We start from the raw sequence: 17575 nt of genomic DNA, 5'->3' as shown, positions 1-17575 counted from the left end.
TATTCATATTGTTCCACTTACTTTCTCGGAATGTTTTCACTACTGTATCCAGCGAAACGATTTGTGTTAAGTTCAAGCCACACACACTTTGATGGTGTTTTTTTTCTTGAGGTATTTGAGATACACCTGTAGAGGTGATGTGATTGTCTGCCTGAGTGTATTAAGTTCACAGTGGAACTGCAGGTGCTTTTCTGAATATTTAAGCCTAGGTGCTATTGGAGAAAAAGTTCAACTGAAAGCTTCTATAAGAGCATAATTTCTTGCATTTACGTGATACTTAGTGATGAGAGTCTTATTTTCTGTCTATCTGCCTTTGTGTGAGATACAGAAGACTAACCAGCTGTGCTAATATTTTGAAGCTTGTATGAATCTCATAGATTCAACTACTAATTATTTGGTTTTTTCTTTTTTTTAATAGACTTATGATAACTTAAGTTTAAGTGATCACTTACTGAGAGCGGTACTAAATCTTTTAAGAAGGGAAGTATCTGAACATGGGCGCCATCTGCAGCAGTATTTCAATCTGTTTGTGATGTATGCCAATCTAGGTAAGCAAATTACACACCCTTCTACTGATGACACTGAATTAAGCTGCTTTATTAATGATCCAGTTACATGGGTAGCAGCAGAAGAACCCAGTTTTTCAGCCTCAGGTGGATTGTTGTCATTAGACATCATATAAATGTTCTGTAGAGCATCTGTCTTTCTCCAGTTTGGAGTTTGGGGCTTTAGTTTTCCTGCCATCCTTGGAAGATGACACAAGAATTGTGTAAGGTATAACACTCTGTCTTGAGAGGGTGTGACAGTGAAAAAATGGAAAGGGAGATAATGCTTTGTTAGGGCTCATTTGTAGAGAAGTCATGAGACCCAAGGAGCATGTGGGTCTATCAGCTGGTTTGAGCCTGAAGAAGTTGAGGAAGATAAAAGTTCAAAAGAAGGAGGCATGACTCTCCTTTACAAAAACATCAATGTAGATAATCATGTTTTGTATGTTCCAATTGTGCCCCTTAAATATTAATTTCTTTAGTTCACCTTTGAAGTTCACAGCTATGAATGCAAAACACTGATTCTGTGTCTGTCTTCCCTTAAAGACTCTTTGGTAGACTGAGGAAATAGCTCAGTCTATCTATGTTCTTAGACATCATTTCTTGCCAGAACACTTTCACCATAGACATCATAAGAGGTAAAAGAATGCATCAGGAAATTCCACTATAAATTTATCAGATAGTGTTTTGCCTTCAAGATAAATGGACACAAAAAAACAGTGTTTCTCAAGGCCTAAATAAAGTTTCCTCCAGGCTTGAGACAGGGATTGTCTTAATAAAGACTAGAGTTCTGAATTTTCTGATGAAATATGGAATGAGAGAGTTTGATCACAAGTGAGTATGTATTTTTAGCATCTGAGATAAGGTGGTTATCAGTTTTGTGATGGGCATGAAATACTGACTGGCATTTCTAGCATCACCCATTTTTCTTCAGGATATTAATTCTATCTAGCATTATGAAAACAAAAATAGGTATGGATTCAAAGTATACAAAAATTTGTATTTAAATTCTGGGTTATGTAGGCTCTGTGCATATAGAGTCACTAGACTGTATACTAAGAATAGAATAAAATAGTACTAATGGTAACTATTCCAAGAAAAATTATAAGCTGAGATCAGTCCTATTGGCATTCAAATGAACAGCTGTAATCGTGCCTTCTCTTAGCATTACCAGCATGATGAAAATCAATTGGTGATTGATTGAATAAACTGTTTCTCAGGTGGGTTAATCTGTTGCTACTTTATGTATTTGCCCTGAGGAAGAGCAATTACAAGTAATAAAATGCAAGTCAAATGAATAAAGGATTGCTTTTGCGCCCTGAAGTTGAGGGTAGTCACAGGTTCTCGTCTAATGAATTGTCACAGAGCTCTGCATTCTTGCTTTCCCCAGTTCTTAGGATCTCGTAGCATTTCTCTTTCATCTGTGGTAGCCTAAGTGACAAGGCATCTCGCTACAGCAGGTTCTAAACAAGATGTAATACTTTGCCATAGTGATAGTTTGTTACTCTCCTCACTCCAATCCGAGATATTTTCATTGTTTTATGTAAATAGCATGAGGCTGAGAGATTGAATGCCCTTGGAAGTTTTACAGAACACCCACAACAGTGAGCAGCTCAACCATTGCTGGTTATCTGCTCCTGCAAGCAGATTAAAACATGACTTTCTGATAGAAGACTTCGTAGCTAAATTGCTAGCCAAATATATCAGTCCAAATGGAGTTATTTTGATGTTTCCACATAGAATTGACACACAGAGTTCTGGAAGCTCTTTCGTACGGGTAAACAATTTTAATGTAATTTAGTTTGCTCTCTGTGCAATTACTTTAGGCAATTGTGTTACCTTAATTTCATCTATAATGTATGTCACTGTCGTCTACCAAAGGATTTTCTTGTCAGGCAGGGTTGTCTGCTCTGTGACCCCCAGAGCAGACTTCATGTCATTACAGAAAAGAGAAATTCAGTTCTACTCTTACGTTTCCTTCCTTGCTAGCTTATCATAGTTAGTGCAATTGAAGCCTCTGACTAGGAAAGCACTCAGAAGCCAGACAGAAAAGCATAACTGAGTTTTATATATGGGTCTGGTCATTATCACAGTCTACCCTGCAAAGATAAACACAAAAATATGAAGCAGCTGGGGTAGTTTTACTAATGTTAACCGAAGGCTGCTGTATGGATGTTTAGTGTTCAGAAGTCACGATAGCGAATTTCTTCAGCACCCTAAGTTTTATGGGACAGATTAAATTGTCTGACGTTTGAGAAATCAGATAATACATTCTTCACATCAAAGCAAGTGAGAGATCAGTTCTACAGGGGATGTAACTACAGAGCTATCTAACAAATTTTTTTTAAATACCAAAGATTAACCCTAATAAGGTGCTATCTGGATTCCTTCTTGTCAGAGAGATGATAGGTAAGGTCCAGTTGTATTTCAGAATAAATTAAAAAAAGACCTTAGATACATGTGAAAAATTCTGACTTCTAACCAAACTGAGAAAGAGAATAGAAGATCAGAAGGGACATGAATTTTACTGGTAAGTATTTGTGTAGTATGTACAAAGTATTCTTGCAGTGAAACTAGCTGTATGTTTGGGTGGGTTTGGCTGGGGTTTTGGTTTGTTTTGAAGGTTTTTCTCATTTTGTTTATGTTTTTGATTGGTTTTTGTTTGTTTTGTTAAGTGTGAGTGACAAACTCAGTTTAACTGCTTGGTATGACACATTTTGAAATGTCTTAAATTTGTAAATTATGTATCTAGGACATGAAGGGAAAATAACCAAGCATACTGTTGGAGATACTCATCCTATCATGGCCCTCACACTATAAAAAGATTGATTTGTATAAGACTTGTTTGATGATTTGCTGTTAGCACAGATGATAGTTATTTAAGTATTAATGAGTACTGTTAAGAAATTGTAGTAATTTTCAACTGCCCTTCGGTGTGATTTTTCAGCTGAACATTATTGCCTCGTTCATCTTTACTGACTGGACCATCTTTTTCCCCAGGAAACATAAATGATGGTTATAATAAAATCCAGCAAGTGCAAAGTTATGAATCATGTAAACAGTAGTTATTTTTCTTTTCTTAAAAAAAAAAAAGTATTGTCAGTGCCAGAAACAAAATGTATCTTTACCACTTCCCCTCATAAAGGTGTAGCAGAGAAGACACAACTTCTGAAACTAAATGTTCCTGCAACCTTCATGCTTGTGGCTCTGGATGAGGGTCCAGGTCCTCCAATTAAATACCAGTATGCTGAACTGGGGAAACTCTACACTGTTGTGTCACAACTGATTCGTTGCTGCAATGTGTCATCCCGGATGCAGTCTTCTATTAATGGTATAGTAAATTTCAAATAATCCTTACACTAATTGAATATACCAGTAAATGTATTTTGTGCATATTTATCTTTTATGCATAAAATGGATTAGCTTGAAAATGTTTGCCTCTATGTTTAGTAACTCCTTTTATTTAAAGACACAAATCTCCTTGTTGTAAACAAAACTGATCTGCTCTACTAAAAACCACGGGACAAAAATCTGGTCTGTATTTGTGCTTTCTGGCTTATTCTTCAAAGCTAAAGCTAAAATCTGAGTAGTAAAGTAGTAGTTTCTTGATTACAAAATAGCAATGATTTTAGAATAGTTTAACCTCGTTTTGAAGAGTTGCATAAAGATCTTTTGACTCTGAATAGACAATAATGTAATAGATAACTTTCATATGACCAGTATAAAAGTAAATCTGTACAGGAAAAACACTGTAGCAGGCTCTGAAATGCCTCATGCTGCTTATCAGTGAAGAGATCCTGCATTGTTGTGGATAACTCTTGAAAATTATTTGGTGCTTGTCCACAGTTAAGACATGAAACAGAAGCCAACACTTTGATTTATAAAAGATAATCAGCTAGAAATTGCTCAGCCACATTATAAATCATTAATATCTCCAGTAGCTGAGCAGAGTGCAGTTATTTTTGAGAAATGGTGATGGAATGTTGGGCTGCATGGACTTTATAGCCTGTATATGTACATGTTCTGTTAAGCGTAGTTTAGAAAATCTAATTAGGAATTTGTTGAGAAGCTATTTAATGGCAAACTCATTACAGCCTGATGTGTGGGGCTGTAAAGTCAATAGGCTAGAATGTGCTATAGTGAGATTAATGAACTGAAAATTTTACTGTTCTGTAATAAGCTTCAGAACAATTGGGCAGTTTTTATTTGGTTTTATTTCCAGTGCGTTATTTGAGGCTTACACTGAAAAGAGATTTCTGCCTGTGAAAAATAATTGTATATTTACCGTATTCATAACATTGTACTAAAAAGAAAATTAAAAAAAAATGTTGTATGAACATTACTCTGACTACTAATTATAATTACTCTTTGCAGAGTAAAGTTATTTTTTGCTTCAGAATGTTAGGCTACAAAAGTTCTCCCTTGGGCTTCTAGGCATCTTCAAACAGTAACTCTAAATCCTGCTAAGTTTAGAAATATCAGGAGCAAATCAGCAGTCTTTCCTTAGATAAAATGAAGGCTGCTGAATAAGATGCAGTAATTTTTACTCTGAAGACTGTATTACTTCTCTCTACACTTCAGAGATTCAGATGGGATTATTCTGACAGATACTCCTCTGAACCCTTTCCCATTGCCTAGTGAGTAGGTAGATAAACCTTGTGTCCTAAAATACGATAGATCTGGGCTGTTACACAAGCAGTGAAGCAGATAAGAGGATTTCACTGAGGAAACTAAGTAATTTCTCTTCTTGCATATGAACATGTCTCCAGCTGTTCTGCTTTCATTGTCACTGCATCATCTTACCTGGGAGGGAAAAGCAGCTCTGTCAGGCAGCAGATGTCAAGCTTCACAATCAGAAAACTGAGTTATTTCATACCATAGTTATTTTTAAAGAAAAGTAGCTGTTACGGCAGGCTTGAGGTTTCCCTCCATCTGTTGGTTTTTTAGTGAGTTACACCAGTTTGTACTTTGTTGTGTCTACACTGAAAGTACTTCAGCACTTTTTCATCTGTAAAAACCATTTGTTCTAGGTAATCCCCCACTCGGCAACCCTTACGGTGATCCTAATTTATCTCAACCTATAATGGCACTTCAGCAGAACGTAGCAGACATTTTGTTTGTGAGAACTAGTTACGTGAAGAAAATTATTGAAGATTGCAGCAACTCTGAAGAGACCATTAAGCTGCTTCGTTTCTGCTGTTGGGAGAATCCTCAGTTTTCTTCCACTGTCCTCAGCGAACTTCTTTGGCAGGTAAAAATGGGAAAATAGCTGTGTATGATAAAAGATTCTGTATTTGTATGTAGGAGTGTTACATTAAATACTCAACAGGTACTTGATAAATAATCTTAAGATGGCATCTTCCATCAGTATTTACAGTCTTAGGTCTTACATCATGTGGAGTGCTATGAGATGTCCTTTTATGAGTTTAGGAAAGTGATTGAGCTTTTATGAGTTAGGATGTTAAGGATGGGAAGTAAGGTGTCTGACGTAGTCTTTATGTATTGCAAGAACATTTCCTAAAAGCTCTTCTGTCGTTACCCATAAAAGAGCATCCTAACTGCATGGCAAGTTAGAGTAATTTCTTAAGATCTCCCTCACCATTATTTTGAGTATGTTTGTAAATTTTTTATTACAAGTCTGCAGAACATACTTGGCTTTAGACTCCGACTCAGGACAGAATCTTTGGGACTATCTTTTTTTCCCTTTGTAATCTCTGTAAGGTTAGTCACATTTTTGCACTCCAAATAATTATTTAATTTTTTTAAACTTCTGTTAGCTTATCTTTATATATATTCAGTCATTTTTTTCCATGTAAATACCAGATTTTTCTATGGTCTTTTGTTTGACACTTGAAAGAATCATAATAATCACTTTGCTAGCCATATATTTTAGGACAACCTTTCAATATACTGTTTAAAGGTAGCAATATCAGTGAAAAATACCATTTTGTATTTTTAAGGTAGCTTTTCAGATCAACTATGTTTAAAACTGATGAGGAAACATTTTGTCCTCTACAAAACTTACTATATGAAAAAGAAGAACCAAAAAAAAAAAAACAACCCACCCAAACAACAAATAAACACCTCCACTCCCCAAAAAACCCCAGACAAACACCACCACCCCACAAAAAAAGAAACAAAATAAAAGGAAAGAAGGGAAAAAAAAACACTTAAACAAAAAACCCACCACAACCTCCAAAAAAAGTTTCTTGAGAGAATCAACTTTTTTTTGGAAGTGTACATTATATCTTGAAATATCTTTTCAATTACAGTAAAATTCATATGGATTGTGGTTTTGTGTTACACAATGCAGTCTGCAGGCTTCAAGGAGTGCTTTCTTAGATCCTCTGCATTTTTTTTTTCAGGTTGCATACTCATACACATATGAGCTTCGACCTTACTTGGATCTGCTTCTGCAAATCCTATTAATTGAGGACTCTTGGCAAACTCACAGGTTAGTATTTACCTGACTTTTTATAACTCAAGATTATTACATGTTGTACTGCTTGTTTTCCCATGGTTCTGTTGCTAATCCTTTCAAAAGTTTGACTTTAAACATACATCAAATCAAAATACAGGGAGAAAGCATTTTTTTCCATTTTATCTCAAATTTTTGTGTTAAATTACACTTTTTCACCTTCTCACTTACTATTGAGAAGTTTGCTACTTAATCCTATAAATCCAAGATTTTTCACATGGAAGAGAATGTGCCATTTAGGCTGAACTCATTGTCATTTAAGGTGAGATGCTTAGACTGATTTTTGGAAGCCTCTCATTCAAGATTCAAGGTGCATTCATAGCCTGGTTTTACTGAGAAGTTTGTCAGTTGTATGAATTGAAGGGAAAAGCATAATTCATACATCAGTATTTTCTGTGTGATAACATTTCAAGTTAACTAACTTTGGTGTATTAAATATTCATCCCATTTCAAACATAATTTTTCTCTGTTTACAGAATAAGGCATTTGAAAGTTGAGATTTAAAAATGCAGTTATTGCAAATACTGACCATTTAAGAGAATAGCAAATTTTTCAGATGTTTTATACAGTAGTAGTATATGTGGAAGTAGTAGATGTGGAAACACAAAGTCATCAGCATGACAGCTGTCAGTATTTCAGAACATAATTTTTTTTTTTCCTAAGAAGTGAATGTAGGTAATGATGGATTTGCTAAATAATTCTCAGCCATGCCTCATGATATTGAAAATACTTTGTGTAAGGGCTGTGGCAATATGGGTGTTGGAGTGAACTCATATACCTAACCTGGAGAAGTAAACTGGATTCTTAGGCTTTTATCAGTTGTCTAGCCTTGCTTTAGAAGATGCTGTAGGAGAAAGTGGAGATCTATCTTACCCAACTCCAAAACATGAAGACTGAGTTGGAGGGATTTCTTTGTTCTTTATAAGAACTACAGCTTAGGTAAGGGATGAGAATACCCTCTATACGTAGGCTTTTCAGTTTTGTATATAGATGTGTTTGCAATGCATATATAATGCAGTTTGATTATAGTTTCTTCCTGAAAAAAGACTTCGGAAGTTGTCTTTAAATCCACAGAATGCAGGAGGCTGAGCATAGTTCAGTAGATGCAAAGTGTAATGATGTATTTTCAGGGTGGAAATGTAGCTGTGCAATCATGGAGGTGGTTTTTAAGGATACTGCTGTGTTTTTTAAAGGAGGTTGAATGTTGTAGTGTGGCTTTCGCTCTGCCTGGAGATGTACATCACTTCGTGTTCAAGGCTGCAGTCTCGGAAATAGTAGTGTTCATTGGAATTGTGTGAGGCTTCAGCAGAGTGGTATTAAGTGACTTCTTGCTGTCACTTCCGGCAGTAACCTGAAGGATTAGAGTCTGTCCTGTTCTTGGGTTTTGCTGTGATAATAGTAGAGTTTTCACGATCTTTGTCTTCTCTTTCAAAGAAAAAGCCCCAAATGGTAGTTAGTATCTTCTAACTCTTAGAAAACAAACATCTGATCTTTGACAGTGTGCATCCTTCAGTGCTCCTTCTATTCTTGTACTGTGAGATGGCTGCTGCTGTTCTTGGCATCAGACCCATTCTCATGGTTTCTCTTGATTTGACAAGTTCAGCTGCCAAGTTTGGGATGGTAGTGTTTGTAGGTTCCATTCAGTTAAAACTCAGCTGAAGAAGATCTCATTGATGCTTTACAGATGGAGCCTGGGTTGCTGGCTCTTGCCAGGGCTTGTAAGGAAAAAGAGGGCAGTTGATTTTCCTACAGTGAGTGTAGCTCTTTGAGACATCCACATAGGTTGTTTTTTTCAAAGACAAAAATTCTTGCCCAGTTTCAGGGTGGCAGTTGATTTCTCAACCCCTTGTTCAGGGGCAGAAGGCATGGAAAGTGGGCTTAATTCCAGGGAATGCCCAAATCCCTTTCCTTCATTCCTCTTCAGACCAACTGCATCTAGAGGAGAGCATCTTTGAGAAGCACTAACTGTTGCATTGAAGATTTAACTGTTGCAGTTCTATAAGGGCCTCTTGGGTAAACAGGTTTATTCTATAAATGAGGTCAATGTTAAAAAATAAGTAATAAAAATTAGCTAGTTAAAGTTGATTGCTTGTTGATATTACATGTTTTACATAAATCTAATAGAGTTTGAATATTACCAACTGTGCTAAAAGTATAAGTTACATAACTGATGTCAAGTTAGTTTTCTGATTTTAAAAAACCTCTTTGCTAAAACCAGAAGTCAGAATAAGAGCTGTCCCTTCTATAATTACATTGTAAGTTAAAGTTTTATTCAAACACTAAAGTTCTTAACACTTGAAGTTTTGGGTTGTTTGTTTTTTTGTAGGATTCACAATGCACTTAAGGGAATCCCAGATGACAGGGATGGACTGTTCGACACCATTCAGCGCTCTAAGAATCATTATCAGAAAAGAGCTTACCAGTGTATAAAGTGCATGGTAGCTCTCTTCACCAACTGTCCTGTAGCCTACCAGATTCTTCAGGTAATATCTTCTGTTCTATTTCTTCATGCCTTTTTTTTTTTCCTCAGATGCTTTTTTCCAGTTCTGTTAAAACAAACAAACAAACAAAAAAACCCCAAAACAAAACAAAAAAAAAAAAACCCACACCCGAACCAAGCCCAAACACCAATCGTTCAGTTTTCATCACTTAGATGGAATTACAACTTCTAAGTACATCTCATTCAAACCTTCCTGCATCAAATGGTTAATATATAGGATTGCAAATTGATTAAATTTGCACTCGTTATTCAGTGAAATAGCTACAAATCTACAGAATCATTTTCAAATTCAGTGTTTTCCTTGTGCAAAAAAAAAAAAAAAGGATTTTTCAGGGAGTCTGTTAAACAACACTCTACGTGTTTGCGGTCTATTCTCTGATAGCTTGTGTAGGAACAAGTTCTTCACTATGAGGGTGGTGGCACACTGGAACAGGTTGCCCAGGGAGGTGGTTGAGGCCCCTTCCCTGGAGATACTCAAGGTGAGGCTCGACGAGGCCCTGGACAAACCTGATCTAGTTGAGGATGACCCTGCTGACTGCGGGGAGGTCAGACTAGATGACCTTTGGAGATCCCTTCTGGCCCAGACCATTCAGTGATTCTGTGAATAGGAAGGGAAAAATATTTGTCCTTTGAAGAATAAAGGATATGACTCTGAATTGTTTGTTTTCCATCCACAGAGCAATGGCGATTTGAAAAGAAAATGGACCTGGGCAGTAGAGTGGCTTGGAGACGAGCTCGAGCGTAGACCATACACTGGCAATCCCCAGTACACCTACAACAATTGGTCTCCACCAATACAAAGCAATGAAACATCAAATGGCTACTTCCTAGAGAGGTCACACAGTGCTAGAGTGACTCTTGCAAAAGCTTGTGAGCTCTGCCCAGAGGAGGTAAAGAATTAATTTGTCTTCTAGTAAAATAATAAGTGCTTCTACAAAATAAGTAACCTTAGCAGCAGTCTCTGGTCATTGTAGAGGTAACACATTCTATAAATATTTTCTGAATATGGATTTATCTTTTTTGTTAGTTTCAGTTACATTCCTGTGCATTATTCCACTTTTATGACTTGTTTTGTAGACATCTGCCACTTAAAGAACTAGCAGTGTAGAACTGAAGTTGACCATTTAAAGCAGATTATGGATGGATCTGCTTTTTCCAATAGTAAATTGATAATGAGAATTTTTGTCATGCAGTCCAAGCTGTAGGTGACACAGTGGGTTTGAATTTTTCTCCAAACATACTTGAAACAATCACTTGTGTGTGGGATTGGTTCTAGATAGAACGACTGTAATGTTTTACCTAAATAACCTAAGTGTTTTTCAAACTTTAGGAACCAGATGATCCTGATGCCCCAGATGAACATGAGTCTTCACCACCTGAAGATGCGCCACTGTATCCCCATTCACCTGGTTCCCAATATCAACAGGTAAAAGCCCAGATTTGAACCATTTATTCAGAGTTCCATATTAGCTTTTTTTAGCATTTAGGGTAACTTGAATTACAAGCATTTAGTCAGAAGCATGTTATTGTCAAATACGATATTTAGGGGAATAAAAATTGAAAATACACCTCTAGTTTGCCAGGAACAGTTCCACCATCAGAGTTTCAGGTGAGAATTTGTGTTATGAGCGACTGATGGAAAGAACAGGGGGAAATTGTTATCACAGCCTAGTGCGTACTGAATTTGAACCTGTCATATTTGCTTGTTTTGCTTTCTTGTTTTAAAATACAAAATCAGATCTCAGAAGCATTTCAGAAAAATGTAGATGCCTTTGTTACATATAACTTGTGCCATGAACACTGAACTCTACATCTTAAATACATCCAAAATGTAGATCTCTCTGTTAAATGGCTGCTTTGTTAGTTTTTTTCAGTGGAAAGTCAGATCTGAAAGAAATCATAACCAGTTTTTATTTGAATTTACTAAATTACTAGATCCCCCATTAGCTGCCATTTTTTGTTCCAATTCATTCTATGTATTCCAAGTCTGCTAATGTAATTTCCTTTCCTGCCCAAACCCACTTTCCCTCGATCTTGCTTTCCTTACTTGGTGTTCTCAGCAGAGCAGTTGGTAAGTCATGCAGATTTTCCCACTCCTTTCTGAGCTCCTTCTGAGTTCAGGCACATACCGTAACCTCACCATTCTCCGTGTGATGTGTTCACTTTCTTGCAAGAGATGGCATTTCTCACTAACACACACAATCCTCATATTCCTGGTTTCTCCACAGCTGGTTAAACTCTGCAAAGCAGTAGATAGATGAGATGTTTTCATTCACCAGGTGTGTGTATGACTTTTCAAATTGGGGCAGAGCATCTGCAGAAAACTACTACTGGTCTGGATTTCATTCAGTTCTGTAATATCAGAGTTTTCTCCCATCAAAGTGAAAGTACACTTTTTGTGCCTTGTCGTAGGAAAAAATTCAGGCTGGTTGAATCTCTTGATAAAACTGTGCATAGTTTAAAGTCTGCAGCACATAGGCAGCCTCTTCTTTTTTGTCCTTGCTGCTTTTGCTTTGCATGTAACTGTTTGTAATTCAAAAACTCGGAGTATTACTTTACCTAATCCTTTCATCTCTACAAGTTGAAAGTTTGTTTTCTGTGTCAATTAAAAAGGGTAAATGAAAGATGTGGTTCAGAGGAATAAAGAAACTGCAATGTGTGCTCATGTAGCTGCTACAACACCAGAAGTTAAATGTGCTTGAGGGTATTTTTCGATGGTCTGAATGTGTAGAGGGGAAAAGTCAGTCAGAAGTCTTGGGAAACAGCCCCCCAAGTTTCAAGTCCCTTTGAAATGTTTGTGCTTTATTCCAGAATAACCACGTGCATGGACAGCCATATACAGGCCCGGCAGCACATCATATGAACAACCCTCAGCGAACTGGCCAACGAGCACAAGAAAACTACGAAGGCAGTGAAGAAGTTTCCCCGCCTCAGACAAAAGATTAGTGAAATGCACATAATCAATTAACTTGCTCCATCAAGACTGTGCACCCAGGCCTTACAGTCCAACCTTTCTCTGTGTCTGGCTAATATTTAAAACTAGAAAAAAAAAAAAACTATTCCTAATCAACATGGAGTGGAGAGTCTATTCACTGTCTTATCTGCAGAAAATTGCTGTCAATATATAACCCGCCTGCAGTGGAAAGTGTATAGTGTTTTGTAATAAATGGCCTGATGCTAATGTGTAAATGGCAAAGGTGTATATAGTATATTAATGTTTGACTGTTAATTCTTGAGCAAGAAACTTTTTTTTTTGTCTTGATGAGACTCACAGATCTACAGAAAAAAAAAAAACAACAAAAAAATAATTTCTTGATATATCTGCTGCGCTCTGCAACCAGTGTTGCCTGCCTCACGGCAGTCAGATCAACTCCTTTACAAAAAAAAAAAAAAAGCCTATCCATGTCAACCACAAAAATAGTTTCATGTTAATTCTTTGCCACTGGAGTCGATTTTACTATGAGCAACGTAATGGCTGGTAACCTTTTAATTATTTGGTTGATGTGGAAAATTGGTGATGTAACATTGTTTCTAGATCCTTTTTTTTCATTGCCTTTTTCATTCTGGTATTAGGTTAATCACTTTGAAGCTATAGTTATGCTGTAACATTTAGCATGGCTTCACACCAAGTTAGTGTAGCCAGTGAGGGGGAAAAGAAAAAAAAAAAAGAAAAAAAGAAAAGACAAAAAAAGTGACAGCAGTTGTCCCAGTGTGACAACTGTATTGCTCAGAACTTTTTCTTCTTACACCTAGACTATAAAGTGGGGAGGGGAAAATGTGACAAACAAGTGGTTTTCAGTTTCACATATGTTCCTCACATCTGATGTTTGGCAGTTCTGTCTCTGGGTGGGATAAAGAACACTTAGTTTTCAGTAATAGGAATTTAAAAGATTTAAAACAAATATGCAAAAATTTGCTATGCCAGGATGCCTGGAGCATAATAGACTGTATTTGGTGTGCTTGTTTTGTTTCTTTGGTAGAGCTTATTAGATAAACTTCTAACACTTTCCTTCTACTGCATCCCAGTGAAGTGGAAGTCAACAGAATCACACAGTACTTGTGAGTGCCACTGCACCAAGTTAACTTGCTGGTTTTCTGCTCGTTCACAGTTCTACTTGAAAGCGAGAATTGTCTTAGCTCTTTATCCATTATACAGGAAATCTTAACATTAGAAGCAGGGTTGGATTATAAAAGAAACTACTGGTTAGTCAAATACAATTCTGAGGTATCTCTATTCCAGAATAAACATTTGTTTAAAGACTTCAAGAAATGCATCAGTAAATACTGTATTTAAATGAAAATTGGTAACTTGAATGTGTGTAATTTTTTTTTTTTTTGGAACCTGTCTAAAAACCAAATACCCCTGCAAAACAGATACAGCCCACCCTATACTATTTAAATATTTTGCTGTTTTATTTTATAGAAATTATTTTGCTGAATTCACAAATAGAATTTGATTTAAGAAGAATGTTTTGTCCTGTGGTGTGTGTGTTTTTTGGTTTTTGCTTTTGTGGTTTTTTGGTTTTGTTTGTTTTTTTTTTTTAATGAACTGCACAGAAAAGTGAATTCTGTGCAGCAGCAGTATGCTGAATTCTGGAACAAGTCACATTGAGGTTCTGTGCATACAAGAAAGAAAGAAAAAGTAAAAAATTGGCCCTTAAGAATAAAATAATCAGGACTATGACACTGTAAAAGTTTCTTAATGTGATTTATCTTGTACTTTTTGTATGTTTTTATATATACATATATATATTTAATTGAGCACAAGCTTGATGGTGTTTTTTACAAATGAGATGATGGAAACAAAGCTGCTTATCAGATTAAAGGTCTGTAGTTTTGAAATGAACACAGGAAAAATCAGTCACAAGTGCATTCTTAATGCATTTTGTATAATAGGGAAGAGATGTAGAAGATTTTTGAATATTCTCTGTAGCGATGATCTCTTTCATGCTTCCATGTTTTCCCTAGTGCTCAAATTAATTCAGACTTTTTTCACAGTTTTTTAGTAACACCATTTTACCTTGACTTAGTCAATCTGGATGAGACATTCCCATTTATGTTTGGGAATGCTTGTTGGAGGTTTTTAACTCAAAAATTCTACCCTGAGTACTCAAGTTGAAATAGTTCATATTCATCTGGACCAGTAATTTGTTAAACGAGCTATCCCCAAGGGGATTCTTAAGTATTTTTTACTATAGAGGTAAAATATGTAATGCTCTCATTTCAGCCTTGCCAACTATGTTTGCGTTTAATAGTGCAGTGATTATAGAGACATGTCAAACCAGTGACACTACTTCAGGACTGTGACTCTCCTCAGTCATGCACACCACTGTCCCTCCTGCGTTGGGAATGACTGCAGTGGCAGTTGTCCTTCAGGCAGCAAATGGAGAATATTGCGCATCTTTGTGACTTTGAAGGAGGACAGCCTGCGTTGTTTGTGGCAGCTGCTGCGTTTAAACAGGTAGCTACAGCAAAAGGTGCAATGTTTTCTTCACTCTGGGCAAAACAGTTTTGAATTGTATTAAATCTTTTGCAGGCAAAAAGTTTGATACACAATGTTGCTGTCACACCCTTCGGGCAGTTGCAGGAGATACATGGTACCTCATCGATGATGGCACGCTTTAAAACAGCAGTCCTCAAAGTGCCTGAAGAGTTGATTCTCCCATCGCTAATTTCAGTCCTGTTTTCTTTTAGAACACTTACTAGGGGGGAATCTCTAGTCTTCCATGAAATGAGCCAATAAACAGTAGAGCAGTTCCTCACGTTTCTGACAATCTGACATCCAGTGCATAGAAACCAAACATTCAGAGGTGATGTTGCATGGTGGTTAATGTGTAGTTCAACCTAGGGGGAAATGAATAACCTTACGACACAGAATTTCTCCCTTCTTGTACATTTGGATTGTACAGCCATAGAGCAAAATCAGTTACTATTTGTGTAAGCGTACTAAGTTTTGGTCACAAAGTTGGTCCCCTACAGCTATGTTAAGCCAGTAGAGAGCAATGAGCTTGCACAGGGTTGGGTTCAAACTTGTTTGCTGTGCAGAACTTGATTTTATGGTGATATACAAGCAGAGAAGGACTCGGGTTTGACTTGGAATTTTTCATAGTACTTCCCCTGCTAACTGCCAGCACTGAAAATTTCTCTCTTTTTAAAGCTACTATATCTTGATAAAATTGAGCGAGAAAAAAATTAATTCCACACTTTTTTTTTTTTTCTTCAGAGGTTAATTTTTGCTTCAGACAGCATGAGAAAATTGTGTTAAGGCTAATTGCTGTTAACGCCTTCTCAGCCACTTTGTTGTGCCTAGCTTGTGTGTTTTAGCGTATGTGTCATGAAGAAGCATTTGAGATTCTAAAACTTGCTATATATTTCCAAAGTTCCAGGAGAAAAATGAGATTAACCACCCTGCCAAAGCTAGACTGGGCAAAAGTTGGCTGCTGTAGCAATTTACTTCATTTTTGGGTTTCAATAATTTCGTCTACCTCTGAGCCTTTTGCCAGAAATGAACAGAGTGATAAACTATGTCAAGGCAAAGTGGCTCAACGTTTTTGTTGCTGTGTGTTTCAGTTACTGGGCATTGCAGTGAGGCTTTCAGTGTAATGAGTTTAACTGCAGTTTGAAGTTAAAGAATATGTAAGCAAGAGGGAGAAGTGGTGCTTTAAGAAACTTGCAGAGTAACTGGTTAAGTGTTTAAATAGCTTAGTTAAACCTTGTTGGTCCGTACTTGCAAATCCACATTGAAAGCACGTTCAACCCCTCGGTGAAAGACACACACCTTAATTTTTGGGAGGCTGAGATGCTGATGCTGACCTGGCATTTTTAAAAACAGGTGTGAGTGTTTCTAGTTTGTGGCCCTGCTCCAGCACAATGTCATCAGGACAACAATCATTTTGGTTCCTTGTCTTCTTATTCCTCTTGCTATCCATCATGTTCATAATGGCACTTTCCTCAGTGGGCTTGGGAATAGAATAAGAACATTGCCTTCTGTCTAGAGCAAGGCAAAAGAAGCTTTCTGTGGAAGAGGCAGGACCTGTGTTGTAAATACTGCGTGCTGCACAGTGGTACTACAGTAGACAGCAAGGTGAAAGAAACCCAGCTACACCCTTCTAGTGATTTTTTTCATCCTCTTGCCAAGTGGTCTCATGAGGAAGACGACAGCAGACAGCTATTTAAAGCTCAGTGCTTTTGCTTTCTGGCTTGCAGCTAGAATCAGTTTACACCAGTGTAGTAAAGTGCAGCAGCAGCACAAGCAGCACACCTTACATATACCCTCCATGCTGTACACTGCTGTTCATTTTATCCTCCTCCTATTGCTCTTTGGGGATTGTTGTGTTAATACTTTTATTTACACTGAGGCTTGTCCTCTGTTGCAGACTAGACAGCTCTACTGCACTAAAAGGGCTTTAATCTAATCTGAGCACTGTCAGTTTTTACACTATGTAACTTCTTAAGGTTCCTGCTACTGAAAGTCCTTCTGTTTCTAAGGTAGAAAAATTTACCTTAGACCAACTGGTTTAAAATACCAAATATCCATTCTTCTGTCTTTCAAGAGCAAGTGTTCAGTTCTGCTCCTGTGGTGTCTGTAATGGTAGGCTGTTCACAGAAGTGTGTTGGCATAGATTCCAGCACCTAAATTCAGAGACCCTTATCCATTTGTAATTTAATTTTCCAGTGCAAGCTGTGGTGGATCCGTGAATTTCAACAGCATTTGTATGACTGTTGACTTCATCACCATAAGAGTTGGTGATGTGTGGCAGGGATCAAGCCAGACAAGTCAGGGGGTCGCACAGAAGACAGCTGTCTTATTTACCTTATTTACAGTTATTTGCAGACAATGAAATTAAAAAGCACAGAGACCCAGTTTCTGAAGGAGAAAAACACTCCTGAATAAGGGCTAATTTTTCATCATATTTTAAACACCCAACTCTATTTTTTAGCCCAAGAATTCCTTAAAGCCACTTCTTCATAACAAAACTGACCCACAGGCTGTTTCTGTAGGAGAATTTGGTATAGCCTTAATTACATCAGCACAATTCTGAAATGACAGTT

At 37.0% G+C, this 17575-nt stretch overlaps 1 protein-coding gene across 3 annotated transcripts in view; it reads left to right on the top strand.

Moving 5' to 3' along the window:
• USP9X (ubiquitin specific peptidase 9 X-linked) overlaps positions 1 to 12807 on the top strand; it is a 71827-nt gene extending 59020 nt beyond the window's left edge. For 2 of the 3 annotated variants that reach the window (XM_054380698.1, XM_054380689.1), the window contains exons 37-44: positions 419 to 548; positions 3691 to 3876; positions 5576 to 5796; positions 6911 to 6999; positions 9350 to 9506; positions 10201 to 10413; positions 10854 to 10949; positions 12335 to 12807. In XM_054380698.1, coding sequence (XP_054236673.1) covers positions 419 to 548; positions 3691 to 3876; positions 5576 to 5796; positions 6911 to 6999; positions 9350 to 9506; positions 10201 to 10413; positions 10854 to 10949; positions 12335 to 12469 — 1227 coding nt within the window. In that variant the 3' untranslated portion in view covers positions 12470 to 12807. The remainder of the gene's footprint in view (positions 1 to 418; positions 549 to 3690; positions 3877 to 5575; positions 5797 to 6910; positions 7000 to 9349; positions 9507 to 10200; positions 10414 to 10853; positions 10950 to 12334) is intronic. The other variant, XM_054380704.1, reaches the window with a different exon arrangement.
• The last annotated feature ends 4768 nt before the right edge of the window (positions 12808 to 17575 follow it).

Source organism: Indicator indicator, chromosome 1, assembly GCF_027791375.1.
Source record: "Indicator indicator isolate 239-I01 chromosome 1, UM_Iind_1.1, whole genome shotgun sequence".
NCBI classification, from domain to species: domain Eukaryota; kingdom Metazoa; phylum Chordata; class Aves; order Piciformes; family Indicatoridae; genus Indicator; species Indicator indicator.
This window is presented reverse-complemented; position numbering and strand designations above follow the sequence as displayed.